At 43.0% G+C, this 15,186-nt stretch overlaps 1 protein-coding gene across 3 annotated transcripts in view; it reads right to left on the bottom strand.

The window, feature by feature from the left end:
- Nucleotides 1-15,186, bottom strand: part of SNX6 (sorting nexin 6) — a 50,376-nt gene that overhangs the window by 18,192 nt on the left and 16,998 nt on the right. For all 3 annotated transcript variants that reach the window (XM_037900587.2, XM_043548727.1, XM_043548728.1), the window contains exons 5-8: nucleotides 10,303-10,424; nucleotides 7,531-7,654; nucleotides 5,962-6,057; nucleotides 2,422-2,527 (exon numbers count right to left, since the gene is read on the bottom strand). In XM_037900587.2, coding sequence (XP_037756515.1) covers nucleotides 2,422-2,527; nucleotides 5,962-6,057; nucleotides 7,531-7,654; nucleotides 10,303-10,424 — 448 coding nt within the window. The remainder of the gene's footprint in view (nucleotides 1-2,421; nucleotides 2,528-5,961; nucleotides 6,058-7,530; nucleotides 7,655-10,302; nucleotides 10,425-15,186) is intronic.

Genomic DNA, 15,186 nt, shown 5'->3' on the forward strand with positions numbered 1-15,186 from the left:
ACACCTATTCAAATTGTGACCGTCTCCCAGGTACCAGACATTGCACATAACCATCAGTGACCAGCGTCAAAGTGTTTTATGAAGCGCAAGGCTTGAAAGGCCTGCCTTCCTAGTCACCTCACCATGGTGCCATTGTGTCAGCAGACAATAACAAAAGGGAAAGAAAAACAAAGATAAAACAGAACAGTACTGAAAAAGGATGGTACGGCAGTGCAAGAGCTGAGCCCAGATGACACTTGAAAAAAATATGTGAACACTGGGGGTAGAGGGGGAAAGCTACTCTAAAAAAATCCTATTTAATTGTTCACAAACAAAAATCCCTACAGAGGATAAGGACAAACCAACCCAATGAGGAACGCATCAAGAACACTGAGCTATGCCAGCCCACTTCTCTTGTAGCAGTCTAAAGGAAACAGGTGGGTCTATGCCTCCTTTTATGCCCTTGGAATTCGCAGGGTGGAAGAGGGTGGGTGCACACATGGCCCCAACAGACACTGCTTACTCGAAGTTTCCAAGCTGATTAATACCAAATGGCACCTTCCAAGACTGAAGATGGGCAACTGCGGAAGGAGAAATTTATTTCCTTCTTGAACTTAAGGTCGCCAACAGTTCCCAAATTTTGGCATGCCAAACTTTCCCAAACCTCTCCACTCCCCTGACATATTATGACTGCCACTTTTGGTTGGATTGGAATAGTTGAGTTTGAGGTTGAGTAAAGAAATGTAATTTCTTGTGTGGCATGAGTTGAACCCAGGTAACTGCAGGCAGATCTAAAGTTCTCCCCACTAGAAAAGGTTTGTGACAGAATTTAATCATGAATGTAGCTGTAACACCCACCTCTGCCCTCTAAAATTCATAAAACTTAACTAAAGGTTAAATACATGTTTCAGTTATCCCCAAAAGAAATGGTATGAAGAATCATATCGTCTCCAGTGTAAAAGCAGTTTATTCTAATTCCAACTGGTCTAGTACAGCATTAGCCATGAAGAAAATGGCACTCTCAGCCAACTTGTATTTTGGTGCCCCAGACACCCACTGCCTCCCCCGATCCCCCATTCATTGCCACTGGCCCCCACGGCTTCCCCCGCCCTCCTCCCCATCACCCTTGGCCCCCGCTGCCTCCCCGGACCCCACTGCCTCCCCCAACCATTGCTCCAGTTCCCTTCCATGACCTTGCACTCCAGGCCAGCTCTGCTCCTTGCCTCTTGACCATGGCACCCACGCATAAAGCCAGCCCTGACCATTAGTTACACCCAGAGATATGTTATTCCAAGATCTGATTAGTCTTTGCCCATCAATGGCTATTGGCCAGGATGGTGTCCCTAGCCTCTTTTTGCCAGAAGCTGGGAATGGGTGACAGGGGATGGATCACTTGATGATTACCTGTTCTGTTTATTCCCTCTGGGACACATGGCATTGGCCACCGTCAGAAGATAGGATACTGCCCTAGATGGGCCTTTGGTCTGACCCAGTAAGGCCATTCTTATGTTTACTTCTGCTTGCATAAAGACGTTTATACTCCCTGAGAATTTTACTCTTCCTTGCATGTGAGGCAAGTTATCAATGGCAGGTCATTGCCAATCACAAAGTGCAGAGTCCTGCACTCAGGACAGAAGAATCCCATGCACCGCTACAGACTAGGGACCGAATGGCTAGGCAGCAGTTCTGCAGAAAAGGACCTAAGGTTACAGTGAACGAAAAGCTGGATATGAGTCAACAGTGTGCCCTTGTTGCCAAGAAGGCCAATGGCATTTTGGAATGTATAAGTAGGGGCATTGCCAGCAGATCGAGGGATGTGATTGTTCCCCTCTATTCGACACTGGTGAGGCCTCATCTGGAGTACTGTGTCCAGTTTTGGGCCCCACATTACAAGAAGGATGTGGAAAAATTGGAAAAAGAGTCCAGCGGAGGGCAACAAAAATGATTAGGGGACTGGAACACATGACTTATGAGGAGAGGCTGAGGGAACTGGGATTGTTTAGTCTGCAGAAGAGAAGAATGAGGGGGGATTTGATAGCTGCTTTCAACTACCTGAAAGGGGGTTCCAAAGAGGATGGATCTAGGCTGTTCTCAGTGGTAGCTGATGACAGAACAAGGAGTAATGGTCTCAAGTTGCAGTGGGGGAGGTTTAGGTTGGATATTAGGAAAACTTTTTCACTAGGAGGGTGGTGAAACACTGGAATGCATTACCTAGGGAGGTGGTGGAACCTCCTTCCTTAGATATTTTTAAGGTCAGGCTTAACAAAGCCCTGGCTGGGATGATTTAATTGGGGATTGGTCCTGCTTTGAGCAGGGGGTTGGACCGGATGACCTCCTGAGGTCCCTTCCAACCCTGATATTCTATGATTCTATGACTTTGAAAATTTTCTAGTGTGTGCTATAACTAATGAGGTTTCCCCCGCTCAAAGAACAGAAACTCACTTTTGTGTGATCTTGTCATTTTATCAGATTTGCCAGATGCATCTTTGACTCGGTTATGGTATTCTACAAGGAATGTTCTTTCATGTTCAAAAAAGTCATCTACATCCTAAAAGACAAAACGGTATTTAGAAAACAGATTCAACTATCTATAATAATACACATGAAATTTAGTATACAATCATGACTGTGTACAATTAAATACTTTATAATACGTGTAAGTGAAATCTGTACATATTTTGTAAAACACCCTATATGAAAGTCAGTTTCTACTTCACGGGACCTGCCAAGTCCCACAAGATTTGATGTTTGCCTGCAATGTTTTAGCCTTTATGATAATAGGTGTTGCACACCTAGAATCCTTAACACATGGTTAGCAGGTAGGTGAAAGAAAAACTGATTTTTAGATATGGTGTTTCATAATGCATTTGTAATTTACTAGGGCGGTTGTAATAAGTACCTTCCACCTCTATGTCACCAGTTCTATTAAGACTCAAACCAGCAATGAAAGAGAAGGTTCATTAACTATTTCGCTAACCAGCTGATGGATGGTAGATATCTGGTCTCAATTGCAGTATTGCGTCCAGTTCTGGGCACCACACTGGGAAAGACGTGGACAAATTAGACAAAGTCCAGAGAGAGCAACAAAAATTATTAAAGATCTAGAAAACAGTACCTATGAGGAAAGATAAAAAAACTGAGTTTGTTTTGTCTGGAGAAGAGAAGACTGAGGGGGGACACATGATAACAGTCTTCAAATATGAAAAGGCTCTTATAAAGAGGAGGGTGATAAATTGTTCTCCTTAACCACTGAAGACAGGACAAGAAGTAATGGGCTTAAATTGCAGCTAAGGAGATTTAGATTAGACAGTAGAAAAAACTTCCTAACAATAAGGGTAGTTAAGCACTGAAACAAGTTGCCTAGGCAGGCTGTGGAATCTCTATGATTGGAGGTTTTTAAGAACAGGCTAGAAAAACATCCATCAGAAATGGTCCAGATCAGTGGTTCTCAGCCAGGGGAACATGTACCCTTAGGGGTATACAGAGGTCTTCCAGGGGATACATGAACTGATCCAGATATTTGCCCAGTTTTACAACAGGCTACATAAAAAGCACTAGTAAAGTCAGTACAAACTAAAATTTCATACAACTTGTTTATACTGTTCTATATGCTTTATACACTGAAATGTAAGTATAATATTTATATTCCAATGGATTTATTTTATAATTATATGGTAAAAATGAGAAAGGAAGATATTATACTAGTAATAGTGTGCTGTGACACTTCAATATTTTTAGGTTTGATTTTGTAAGCAAGTAGTTTTTAAGTGAGGTGAAATTTGGGGTATGCAAGACAAATCAGACTCCTGAAAGGGTAGTCTGGAAAGGTTGAGAGCCACTAGTCCTGCCTCAGTACAGAGTACTGGGCTAAATGACCTATCGAAGTTCCATCCAATCCTAAATTTCTATGATTCGCTGTTTCTGTCCAATGCCTAGTACACAGGCATCTACCTAAAAAGATTAACACCACAACTGTCACAATTAGACACTTCTGTTAATAGTCTCTGCAGAGATGCTATGAACTGAGTGGGCAAGGACATTGAACTACTCTGTCATCCAGATCATGCTGAAGCATATAGGTGGGTAGACGCAGACAATATGAACAGTTACTGCCTATTTAATATCTGCTCTGTGGACAGAAGACTGGGTTACAGTACTGCTAATCTAGCCCCTTTCATGAGCACTACTCAAAAGAGAAAAAAAAGGTGAACAAAAAGCCTTAACACACCTTCATTATTAACTAATACATAGGAAATACATCATGCAACAGCATTCATGTGATACACAATATGAGAGTTCTCTCTATATTGTTTTGAAAACAATTACTATGATGATTGGGAGAAGCCAAGATGTCTAAATAGCATTACAGTGGATGCAGATTTACACTAGGCAAGAGTCTGAAACATTACATTAACACTATCTTTTCTCCTTGAATAAGAGTTTTTATATATATATATATATATATATATATATTATATATATATATATTGCCCTTTAGACTCTTTTGCACCAGAACTAACTCATGGCTGTAGTACCCGCATCTGATGTCTCAAGAATACAATTAGGAAAGTTACATAGGGCTTGAAAAATCCACTTGCTAGTGGGAAGCTTTCACTGGAGCACAGAGGGGATGAAGTCAACAGTTTCTCCAGAATTTAAGGTTTCATTATACGTTTCTAGTCAATACAATTCCAAAGATAACTTTCCAATCATTAACTGAATGAAAGATTCAATATTGTCTTCCTGAGTCTACAGGCAGCTGCAATGCCTAAGAATTTTGAATATCGCAGTGAAATTGTCCAGACTTGTTAATTTCACTGGGCACTGGTAAAATAGTCAGAATCATCTGTTTCACAATGCTATTTGGGAAAGCTGTAAAGAGCAACATATGAAGGATAGGTCCATCAATGGCTATTAGCCAAGATGGTCAGGGACCATCATGCTCTGGATGTCCCTAAGCCTCTGACTGCCAGATGCTGGGAATGGACAACAGGGGATGGATCACTTGATGATTGCCCTGTCCCATTCACTCCCTTGGAACCATATGGCTTTAGCCACTGTTGGAACACAGGATGCCACTGTTGGGCTAGATGAACCACTGGTCTGACCCCAAATGGTCATTCTTATGTTCTTAACCAAAGCAGGTATCAGAGTTATTCATTGGGGGAGGGAAATGGCCCCTACCCACTCCACCCCTCCACCTTCCTCCTCCAAAAAAGGGCTGGAGAAGGGATAAAACCGGGAATGCCTTCCCTGTGGAAGCAGCCAGATAGTTCTGGAAGGTGACTGGGGTAGGGACGGAAGGAGACCCAAAGCCTCTTTCCAGCAGGTAGATATGCAACTTTAAGGGCTGGTCTTCAATGCTGGGGTAAGTCGTCATAAGATACGCTACTCCAGCTACGTGAATAATGTAGCTGGAGTCAACATAGCTTAGGTCGACTTATCCCAGTGTCTTCACTGCTCTGCATCAACAGAAGATGCTCTCCAGTTGACTTACCTTATTCTTCTCGAGAGCTGGAGTACTCGGGGTCGACTAGAGAGCGCTCTGCCATCGATTTAGCGGGTCTTCACTAGACCCACTAAATCGACACCTGCTGCATCAATTGCAGCAGCATCAATCTCCCCATAGCGAAGACAAGCCCTAAGATTACAATTCCTGCTATCCAGAAGAGAATAATATGAATGATGAAACCTCCAGAAAGGGTCCCAGGACAGCACCCTTCTCAGTAGCTGGTGTTGCAAGGGGCTAGACATCTCAAGTTGCTACACCTGGGCTTTGCTGGTGCGGCCCCAAGTCCCTTCACCTTTGCCTCTTTTGTATCTACCTCTGGCAAGTGTATAATAAATTTGTGAAGCCCTGAAATGTACTTGGCATGCATTTGGTATTTGTCTCCTTTTGTAATCATATTTGATTTCAATTCAAAGAGATACAGTTTCAAAAAAATTACTAAACATTTTATTAACATGCTAGAGATGAATCACCTTTACTCCTGAAACAATGACACCATCTGCTGATTTAACCATGTTTTTAAAGAAGTCTTCAAGTTTCTCTTTCTTGTTTTTCCCACGAACACTCAACTGAAAGACAAGTTCACATCTCAAGTTAGCACAGTCTCTGAAGACAATAAAACAGTGAATTCATTTCTGGACTGAGAGGAGCTAGAAATTATACTAGAAACTGCAAGTCTTATATCAGGTTGATGTCTGTTTGCCTAACAGTACATTGTATAAATAATGTTGACGATCCACCAAGTATTACTAATACAACATTTTGCATTCTACTGGTTATTGACCGGACTTCCTTTAACATCTAATGTGAGTTTTGGGAAAACATGCAACTCCATAGTATTTGGGAAGAATACTGAATGTATCTGTATCATTTCAGCTACATTCATTCTCAAATGTTCTCATTTTTTTATACACAGTAAAAGGAAGCTACTGACAAGTTAGCTAATGCCACTAGGTTCTGCTCTTCCTTTGCTGCTTACAATTGCAAATTACTTCATCTTCAGGAACTTCTAATCCATCCCCCTCCTTGCTTCCACTGAAATCATCCCTCTCACACCATCTCCCCACATCCTTTCTGTCCACCTAACTTTCCAGATCTGTGGGGCCAGAATTCCTGGACCAGCTTTGCTTCTTCTGCAGCAAGTACTGAGTTGACCTTCTATATATCAGAGAACCAAAAGTCATGTTTCAAGTTAAGAAAAAGATCGATTACCTGAGGTTTGGTTTTAGTTTTATTTTCAATTTTCAACATTGAAGGTAGTGCAAGAGATATAGTTACATTTAGTTACTTAAAAAAGTAATTGAGGCACCACTATTTAGACAATATACACCATCATCTCAGAAATAGGTTTTTAGGCAAGTTAGAATACATAACGGCCTCCACTTCACTAGCCCAGTATTAGGATTCCAACTCCAACGCAGTATGAAGACAGCTTATATTGGTTACTTCTCCATATATTTAACTAGTTTAGCTATCACAAAACTATTCTGCTTCTCAGAGATTTTTGTCATCTTGGCATAATATTTAACAACCATGTTATACTGAAGAAGAATCTGTAAACTTAATAGAACCTTTTACCCATCATAATTTTTAATCAAAGAGTTACTCTTGGAATGCTGTCTTGATGAGAACTAATCACACTTGTGTTTTACAAAACAGTGATAATGATAGTTTGTTTCATCATGCTCTCTCTTTCAAAACACCTGAAATCAATTAAAGAATAGGTGAGTAAATATCTTCTTGAGCCACAGCAAATGGTGACTGATTAAAAAGCGTTGCTAGTCTCCCATAAGTATTTTTTCTGACTGGGCTACAGTTCAAAAACTATAAATTAAGTCCTGAATGCCAATTACCCAGATGGCAGAAAAATGAACTTTGACAGGGACAGCTAATTTAAATTTCTTAAATTCTAAATCCAAAGAGGTTTGGTTAAGGAATCACTGTAAATTGCTTCAGGAAATCAAGTGTTCTACCCATTTTCAATCACATCATGAAAGTACATCTTGATTACTTTTGCTACTGAATCAGTTTTCCATACTCACATCCTGATTATATTCCAAGAAGACATGGAAATTTAAATCTTTTCTCAAGATAGGATGTGCTGCCACACGACACAAGAACACTTCATGCATTGCAACTGTCTTCTTGAATATTGCCAGATACTCACTAGAAACAAAAAACAAGTACAGTGACTACACAATAAAGAATTAAAATTCCACCCAAAACAATTAATTTTTTATTAAGCCGACTGCAGAAAATAGAAACATCCTCGTACACAGACAAAACTAAGGAGTGCTAAAATATTTTACCCTAACCTTTGATGTACTTGATGTTAGTATATTATGTGGTATTTAATGTGTGCACTAAGAAGGTAATGTTAATACATGGCGAAAAATTTAATCCTTTATCATATTACATAAGCAGACATATAGAGATAAATACAACAAATATTACAGGCCCTTTAAATGAGGATACAAATTCCATCTGTGTGTTAGTTCCACTGGAAGTATAACCCCATTTATCCTTCCCATAAACTATCAAGAACTAACAAGATGCAAAACTGTACTACACAAGCAATCGCGTAGTCTATTGTGAATATTCCTTCCTCTATCTCCATCTTGCCTATTTGCTCCCCTCAACTCATTTGTCTGTATTTTGTCCATTTAGCTTGCAAGCTCTTTGGATCAGGAATCTTATTCCATGTCTAAAGTGCCTAACACACATTGGGTGCTCTATACACGGATCTTTTGCTTAATTTCCCTTTTGGAACGGTTGTAAGATTTAGTACAGTAGAACCTCAGAATTACGAACACCTCGGGAATGGAGGCTGTAACTCTGAAATGTTTGTAATACTGAACAAAACGTTATGGTTGTTCTTTCAAAAGTTTACAACTGACCATTGACTTAATACAGCTTTGAAACTTGACTATGAAGAAGAAAAATGCTGCTTTTAACCATCTTAATTTAAATGAAACAAGCACCGAAACAGGTTTCCTTATCTGGCCAGATCGTTTTTTTTAAAATTTCCTTTTTTTTTTTTCTTTTTTTTTTTTAAAGTAATTTATATTTAACACAGTACTGTATTGTATTTGCTCTTTGTTTTGTCTCTGCTGCTGCCTGATTAGAAACTAGAAATATGCACTGAGGTGTTTGGTTGACCAGTCAGTTTGTAACTCTGAGGTTTTACTGTATATCAAAAGTAAGTATCATGATAAGTCAGTTGCCCAGTTCAACCAAACTAGATTTTGAGGCAATAATTGAAGCTTAGTTTATGGTGCAAACAAAAGATTAATTAGGAAGAGGAGCATCTACTCCTGTCAATACTAGTTTACTATAGTTTATTTTATTTTGTAAATTCAATTAACTGACATGTTTAGTAAACTGCATTGATTGTACAGAGATAAGAGGAAAGGGGCTTCTTTTATTCCCCCTCAAGTTAACAATGAAATGGCTTAGATAATTGACACACTTGCTTCCACTACGTGCAAGGAGGGATCATAAGATTTACATACCAGCAAACCAGCAGGATCAGTGTTGGGAGGTGTTTGATCTCTGTGAGAGCAGTAGTCATTCAGTGAAGACAAAAAAGAAGGATGCAGAGGATGGAGGTGGCAGTAGAAGAAACCCCAAGGTTTCTGTGTTATCCAACCCCTAACCAGACCACAAAAGAATCATGATCAGGGCCGCTGGAAAATCACAGATTCTTCAATATTTATTGTGCTCTGCTAATTTCCAGTTTTCTGGTGTATGAAGTATACGTGTATATTTCCTCTGCTGTCAAACCATCTCTTGCACACCAGTCTAATACAATACTTTTCATACACTAGCTCACAGCAGCTGGATGCTGAGAAGTGCTAATTATTTTCTTGCCAGTTCAGTGCTTTGGTGAGAAGTAATCTAGTAGCAGTGTAAATATACACCTGAAAACTGAAATCAGGGAGGGAGGAGAAAGAGCAAAGAGGTCCATGGATGAGATAAAAGAAAGGGGATGGAGCAAGGAAAAAGACTTTCCTATATGACTCAACAGAGAGTACTAAACCTTACAACAAATCCTCCAATCACTATCAACTGCATAACCAGGGAAGTCACTATTTCCAAGAAACTGTCCTACTGTAAAATTATGTATTCCCAATAAAAAAAACATGTCAGGCAGTTACCAAATTTCCAGTTCTACAGAACAGAAGTTTGATAATTGCACATTAACAACTAACTACTGTGGTTATACAAGCTCCTATTACTTCACACAGATTTGAGAGGTCTTCTGCCTTGCCTATGTCTCTCACTAACAGTAACTAAAGATAGAAAGTAAAATTTGCATTTTTAGTTATTACTAGGGCACATGCAAAGAAAGCAGCTCAGTCCATATTCGTGGTGAAACAAAAGATTTATACAAGTACATAGTAAAAACAGAAGAGCAGGTTATCAAAGTCTGATTGAAGCTGGTTTCATAAGTGATCTGTAGAGGAAAAGGTTAGTTAAGACCTAATACCTCACCTTTACGGTTTGTTCTTGAAGGGATTCTTTGTAAAAACAAAAAAAGCTAACTTCGTTTTCCATTTTCAGTGTGTATTTATATGACCCCTTTATAAAATTTGCACAATTCTGGGCAATAATTTATACAATTTTCCTGATGGCTCTGATCATGATAATTGAGATAACACTGGTTATGTGGTAACTGCGGATGCTCAAACCTGCATCTTCCGGAAGGGATCACTGTTGTGAAATGATTAGAAGTATGGAATAGCAGAGAGCACTAAAAGGCAACTGAAACATACAAACACACACACACAGAGCACTGAATAAAATATACATACGCTTCCAGTTCTTGTTTCATCTTGGTGAACTCTTCCTTAGTCATCGATCCTTCTCCTTCTCCAAGTTTCTGTAGTTTTTCCCTTGAAGCGTCAAAGTCAGGCCTGGGTGGTGCTGGTGGAATCTGTGAAATGAGTCAGAGTACTTTTGAATTCCTCACCTTCTTAGTCAAAGCTAAAGCTCTTCAAATAAGGGCACAGTAATGCCCTGTCTAAACTACACAGTTTTATTGACAAAAGTCAGCTTTTGTCGACAAAACAGTTGAGGTGTACACACTGAAATGCTCCTCCCGCCGATGTAAGTCTTCTGCTATGCCAACATAATAAAACCACCTCGACAAGCAGCATAGAGCTTTTTGCGACACAGTTAGAGCGATGCAGGATCAGTGGACATACCTCAGTTGGTTATGTCACCTTAATTGGCCTCCAGGTGTCCCACAAAGTCCATCATGACCGCTCTGGCCAGCAATTTGAACTCTGCTGCCCTGAAGGTACACAGGTATGCGCCCCTCCCCTGTTTAAAGACCCAGGAATTTTTGAAATTCCTCTTCCTGTTTGCTCAGTGTGCATAAGTCACACACCATCTTCCCAGCTGACCATGCTGGCTTTACCCAGCAGATGCTCTCCCACATGGAGCACACTAGAGCTGTTGGATCTGCTGAGTACATGGGGAGAGAGGCAGCTGTGCAGTCGCAGTTTTGCACCAGCCATAGAAATTTCGAAACCTACAGGCTGATTGCTAGTGGCATGCAGGAGAAGGGGCACGAAAGGGACACACAGCAGTGTCATGCTAAAATCAGTGTCATGCAGGCATACCAAAAGGCAAGGGAGGCCACCCATCACTCTATAAGGAGCTGCGTGCATCCTTGGTGGCAACCCCAGCTACACCACCAAGGCCCCATGGATACTTTGGGGAGACTGGAGGCAGCAGCCAGCGGACTCGAGCCCAAAGAGGAAGTGGTGCCGGAGGACAAATGTGCAGCACACGGCAGGGTCGTCCAGTGGCGCAGCAAGTCAGGACCTCTTCACCACTCCAGAGAGGTCTAGCCAGTCCTAGCACTCCAGCTCTGCATCCCGTGTGCCAGGAGAGGGGAGCTCCAGTAAGTGCTCATTTTGCTTTGATACTGCACAGTGAGAGGAGATTGAGCTCTCATGTATTTTGTTATATGGGAGAGGATGGATAAGAGAGAAATTAACAACAGAGCCTCTCCATCTACGCAGTTGGGTCACAGCAGAAAAGTTTGTTAGTGTACAGAGGGATGTCCTGGGAATCCTTCATAGAAATCTCTGGGAAGCTTTCCTGTAGATATTCTGCATTTCTCTGCCAAAGATTCCTTGGGAGACCTGCCTTGTTTCTCTCCCTACTATACGAAACTTTGCCATGCAACCCAGCAATTATTTCTGCAGGGAACAGAGCTGCACGCAGGCGAGTAGCATACAGAGCTGGTTTGAATCCCTATGCATGCAGGAGCTGCACCCTTAGGAGAGAGATATAAGGTTTGATTACTCTAGCCTGTGGAAAAGGGCACCAATATTCAGAATAGGCTTCCTAGACCCTGAAAGCCCTGGTCTACACTAGGAGTTGAGGTCGAATTTAGCAGCTTTAAATCGATTTAACCCTGCACCCGTCCACAGGGCAAAGCCCTTTTTTTTTTTTTTTTTTTTTTTTACACTTAAAGGGCTCTTAAAATCGATTTCCTTACTCCACACCACAAAGGGCTTAGCGCTGAAATCAGCCTTGCCGGGTCGAATTTGGGGTACTGTGGATGCAATTAGACGGTATTGGCCTCCGGGAGCTATCCCAGAGTGCTCCATTGTGACCGCTCTGGACAGCGCTCTCAACTCAGATGCACTGGCCAGATAGACAGGAAAAGGCCCGCGAACTTTTGAATTTCAATTTCCTGTTTGGCCAGCGTGGCAAGCTGCAGGTGAGCGCAGAGCTCATCAGCAGAGGTGACCATGCAGAGCTCATCAGCACAGGTGACCATGATGGAGTCCCAGAATCGCAAAAGCGCTCCAGCATGGACTGAACGGGAGGTACGGGATCTGATCGCTGTATGGGGAGAGGAATCTGTGCTATCAGAACTATGTTCCAGTTTTTGAAATGCCAAAACATTGGTCAAAATCTCCCAGGGCATGAAGGACAGAGGCCATAACAGACCCAAAGCAGTGCCGCGTGAAACTTAAGGAGCTGAGGCAAGCCTACCAGAAAACCAGAGAGGCAAACGGCCACTCCAGGTCAGAGCCCAAAACATGCCGCTTCTATGATGAGCTGCATGCCATTTTAGGGGGTTCAGCCACCACAACCCCAGCTGTGTTGTTTGACTCCTTCAATGGAGATGGAGGCAACACAGAAGCAGATTTTGGGGATGAGGAAGATGATGATGAGGCGGCTGTAGATAGCTCACAGCAAGCAAGCGGAGAAACCGTTTTCCCGACAGCCAGGAACTGTTTTTCACCATGGACCTGGAGCCAGTACCCCCCGAACCCACCCAAGGCTGCCTCCCAGACCCGCCAGGTGGAGAAGGGTCCTCTGGTGAGTGTACCTTTTAAAATAGTATACATGGTTTAAAAGCAAGCACGTTTAATGATTAATTTGCCCTGGCATTCACGGCTCTCCTGGATGTACTCCCAAAGCCTTTGCAAAAGGTTTCTGGGGAGGGCAGCCTTATTCCGTCCACCATGGTAGGACACTTTACCATTCCAGGCCAGTAGCACGTACTCAGGAATCATTGTAGAACAAAGCATTGCAGTGTATGTTTGCTGGCGTTCAAACAACATCAGTTCTTTATCTCTCTGTGTTATCCTCAGGAGAGTGATATCATTCATGGTCACCTGGTTGAAATAGGGTGCTTTTCTTAAGGAGACATTCAGAGGTGCCCGTTCCTGCTGGGCTGTTTGCCTGTGGCTGAACAGAAACGTTCCCTGCTGTTAGCCATGGAGGGGGGGAGAGGCTAGCCAGGTGGTGCGGGGAGGCAAAATGCGACCTTGGAACAAAAGCACACATGCTATGATGTAATGTTAACAGCAAGGTTTACCGTGAACGAGTGTACCCATTGTTCTATAAAATGTGTCTTTTTAAATACCACTGTCCCCCTTTTTTTTTCTCCACCAGCTGCATGTGTTTCAAGGATCACAGGATCTTCTCCTTCCCAGAGGCCAGTGAAAATTAGAAGGCGAAAAAAACGCACTCACGATGAAATGTTCTCTGAGCTCACGCTGCCCTCCCACACTGAGAGCACGGAGGAATGCGTGGAGGCAGACAACGTCAGAGTGCAAGAAAGCACAAAATGACCGGGAGGAGAGGTGGCGGGCTGAAGAGAGGGCTGAAGCTGAAAGGTGGTGGCAGCATGATGAGAGGAGGCAGGATTCAATGCTGAGGCTGCTGGAGGATCAAACTAATATGCTCCAGCATATGGCTGAGCTGCAGGAAAGGCAGCTGGAGCACAGACCGCCACTACAGCCCCTGTGTAACCAACCACCCTCTTCCCCAAGTTCCATAGTCTCCTTACCCAGACGCCCAAGAACGCAGTGGGGGGGACCTCTGGCCACCCAGCCACTCCACCCCAGAGGATTGCACAAGCACAGAAGGCTGGCATTCAATAAGTTTTAAAGTTTTAAACTTTTAAAGTGCGGTGTGGCCTTGTCCTTCCCTCCTCCACCACCCCTCCCGGGCTACCTTGGCAGTTATCCCCCTATTTGTGTGATGAATTAATAAAGAATGCATGAATGTGAAGCAACAATGGCTTCACTGCCTGTGCAAGCGGTGATCGAAGGGAGGAGGGGAGGGTGGTTAGCTTACAGGGAAGTAGAGTGAACCAAGGGGAAGGGGGTTTCATCAAGGAGAAACAAACAGAACTTTCACACCGTAGCCTGGCCAGTCATGAAACTGGTTTTCAAAGCTTCTCCAATGCGCACCGCGCCCTCCTGTGCTCTTCTAACTGCCCTGGGGTCTGGCTGCACGTAACCAGCAGCCAGGCGATTTGCCTCAACCTCCCACCCCGCCATAAACGTCTCCCCCTTCTCTCACAGAGATTGTGGAGTGCACAGCAAGCAGTAATAACAGTGAGAATATTGGTTTCGCTGAGGTCTAAGCGAGTCAGTAAACTGCACCAGCACGCTTTTAAACGTCCAAATGCACATTCTACCACCATTCTGCACTTGCTCAGCCTGTAGTTGAACAGCTCCTGACTATGTCCAGGCTTGCCCGTGTATAGCTTCATGAGCCATGGCATTAAGGGGTAGGCTGGGTCCCCAAGGATAACTATAGGCATTTCAACATCCCCAACGGTTATTTTCTGGTCTGGGAATAAAGTCCCTTCCTGCAGCTTTTGAAACAGACCAGAGTTCCTGAAGATGCGAGCATCATGTACCTTTCCTAGCCATCCCAAGTTGATGCTGGTGAAACATCCCTTGTGATCCACCAATGCTTGCAGCACTACTGAAAAGTACCCCTCGTGGTTTATGTACTCGCCGGCTTGGTGCTCCGGTGCCAAGATAGGGATATGGGTTCCGTCTATGGCCCCACCACAGTTAGGGAATCCCATTGCAGCAAAGCCATCCACTATGACCTGCACATTTCCCAGGGTTACTACCCTTGATAGCAGCAGATCTTGGATTGCGTAGGTTACTTGCATCACAGCAGCCCCCACAGTAGATTTGCCCACTCCAAATTGATTCCCAACTGACCGGTAGCTGTCTGGCGTTGCAAGCTTCCACAGGGCTATCGCCACTTGCTTCTCAACTGTGAGGGCTGCTCTCATCTTGCTATTCATGCACTTCAGAGCAGGGGAAAGCAAGTCACAAAGTTCCATGAAAATGCCCTTACGCATGCGGAAGTTTCGCAGCCACTTGGAATCATCCCAGACCTGCAACACTATGCGGTCC

Source organism: Chelonia mydas, chromosome 6 (assembly GCF_015237465.2).
Source record: "Chelonia mydas isolate rCheMyd1 chromosome 6, rCheMyd1.pri.v2, whole genome shotgun sequence".
NCBI lineage: Eukaryota > Metazoa > Chordata > Testudines > Cheloniidae > Chelonia > Chelonia mydas.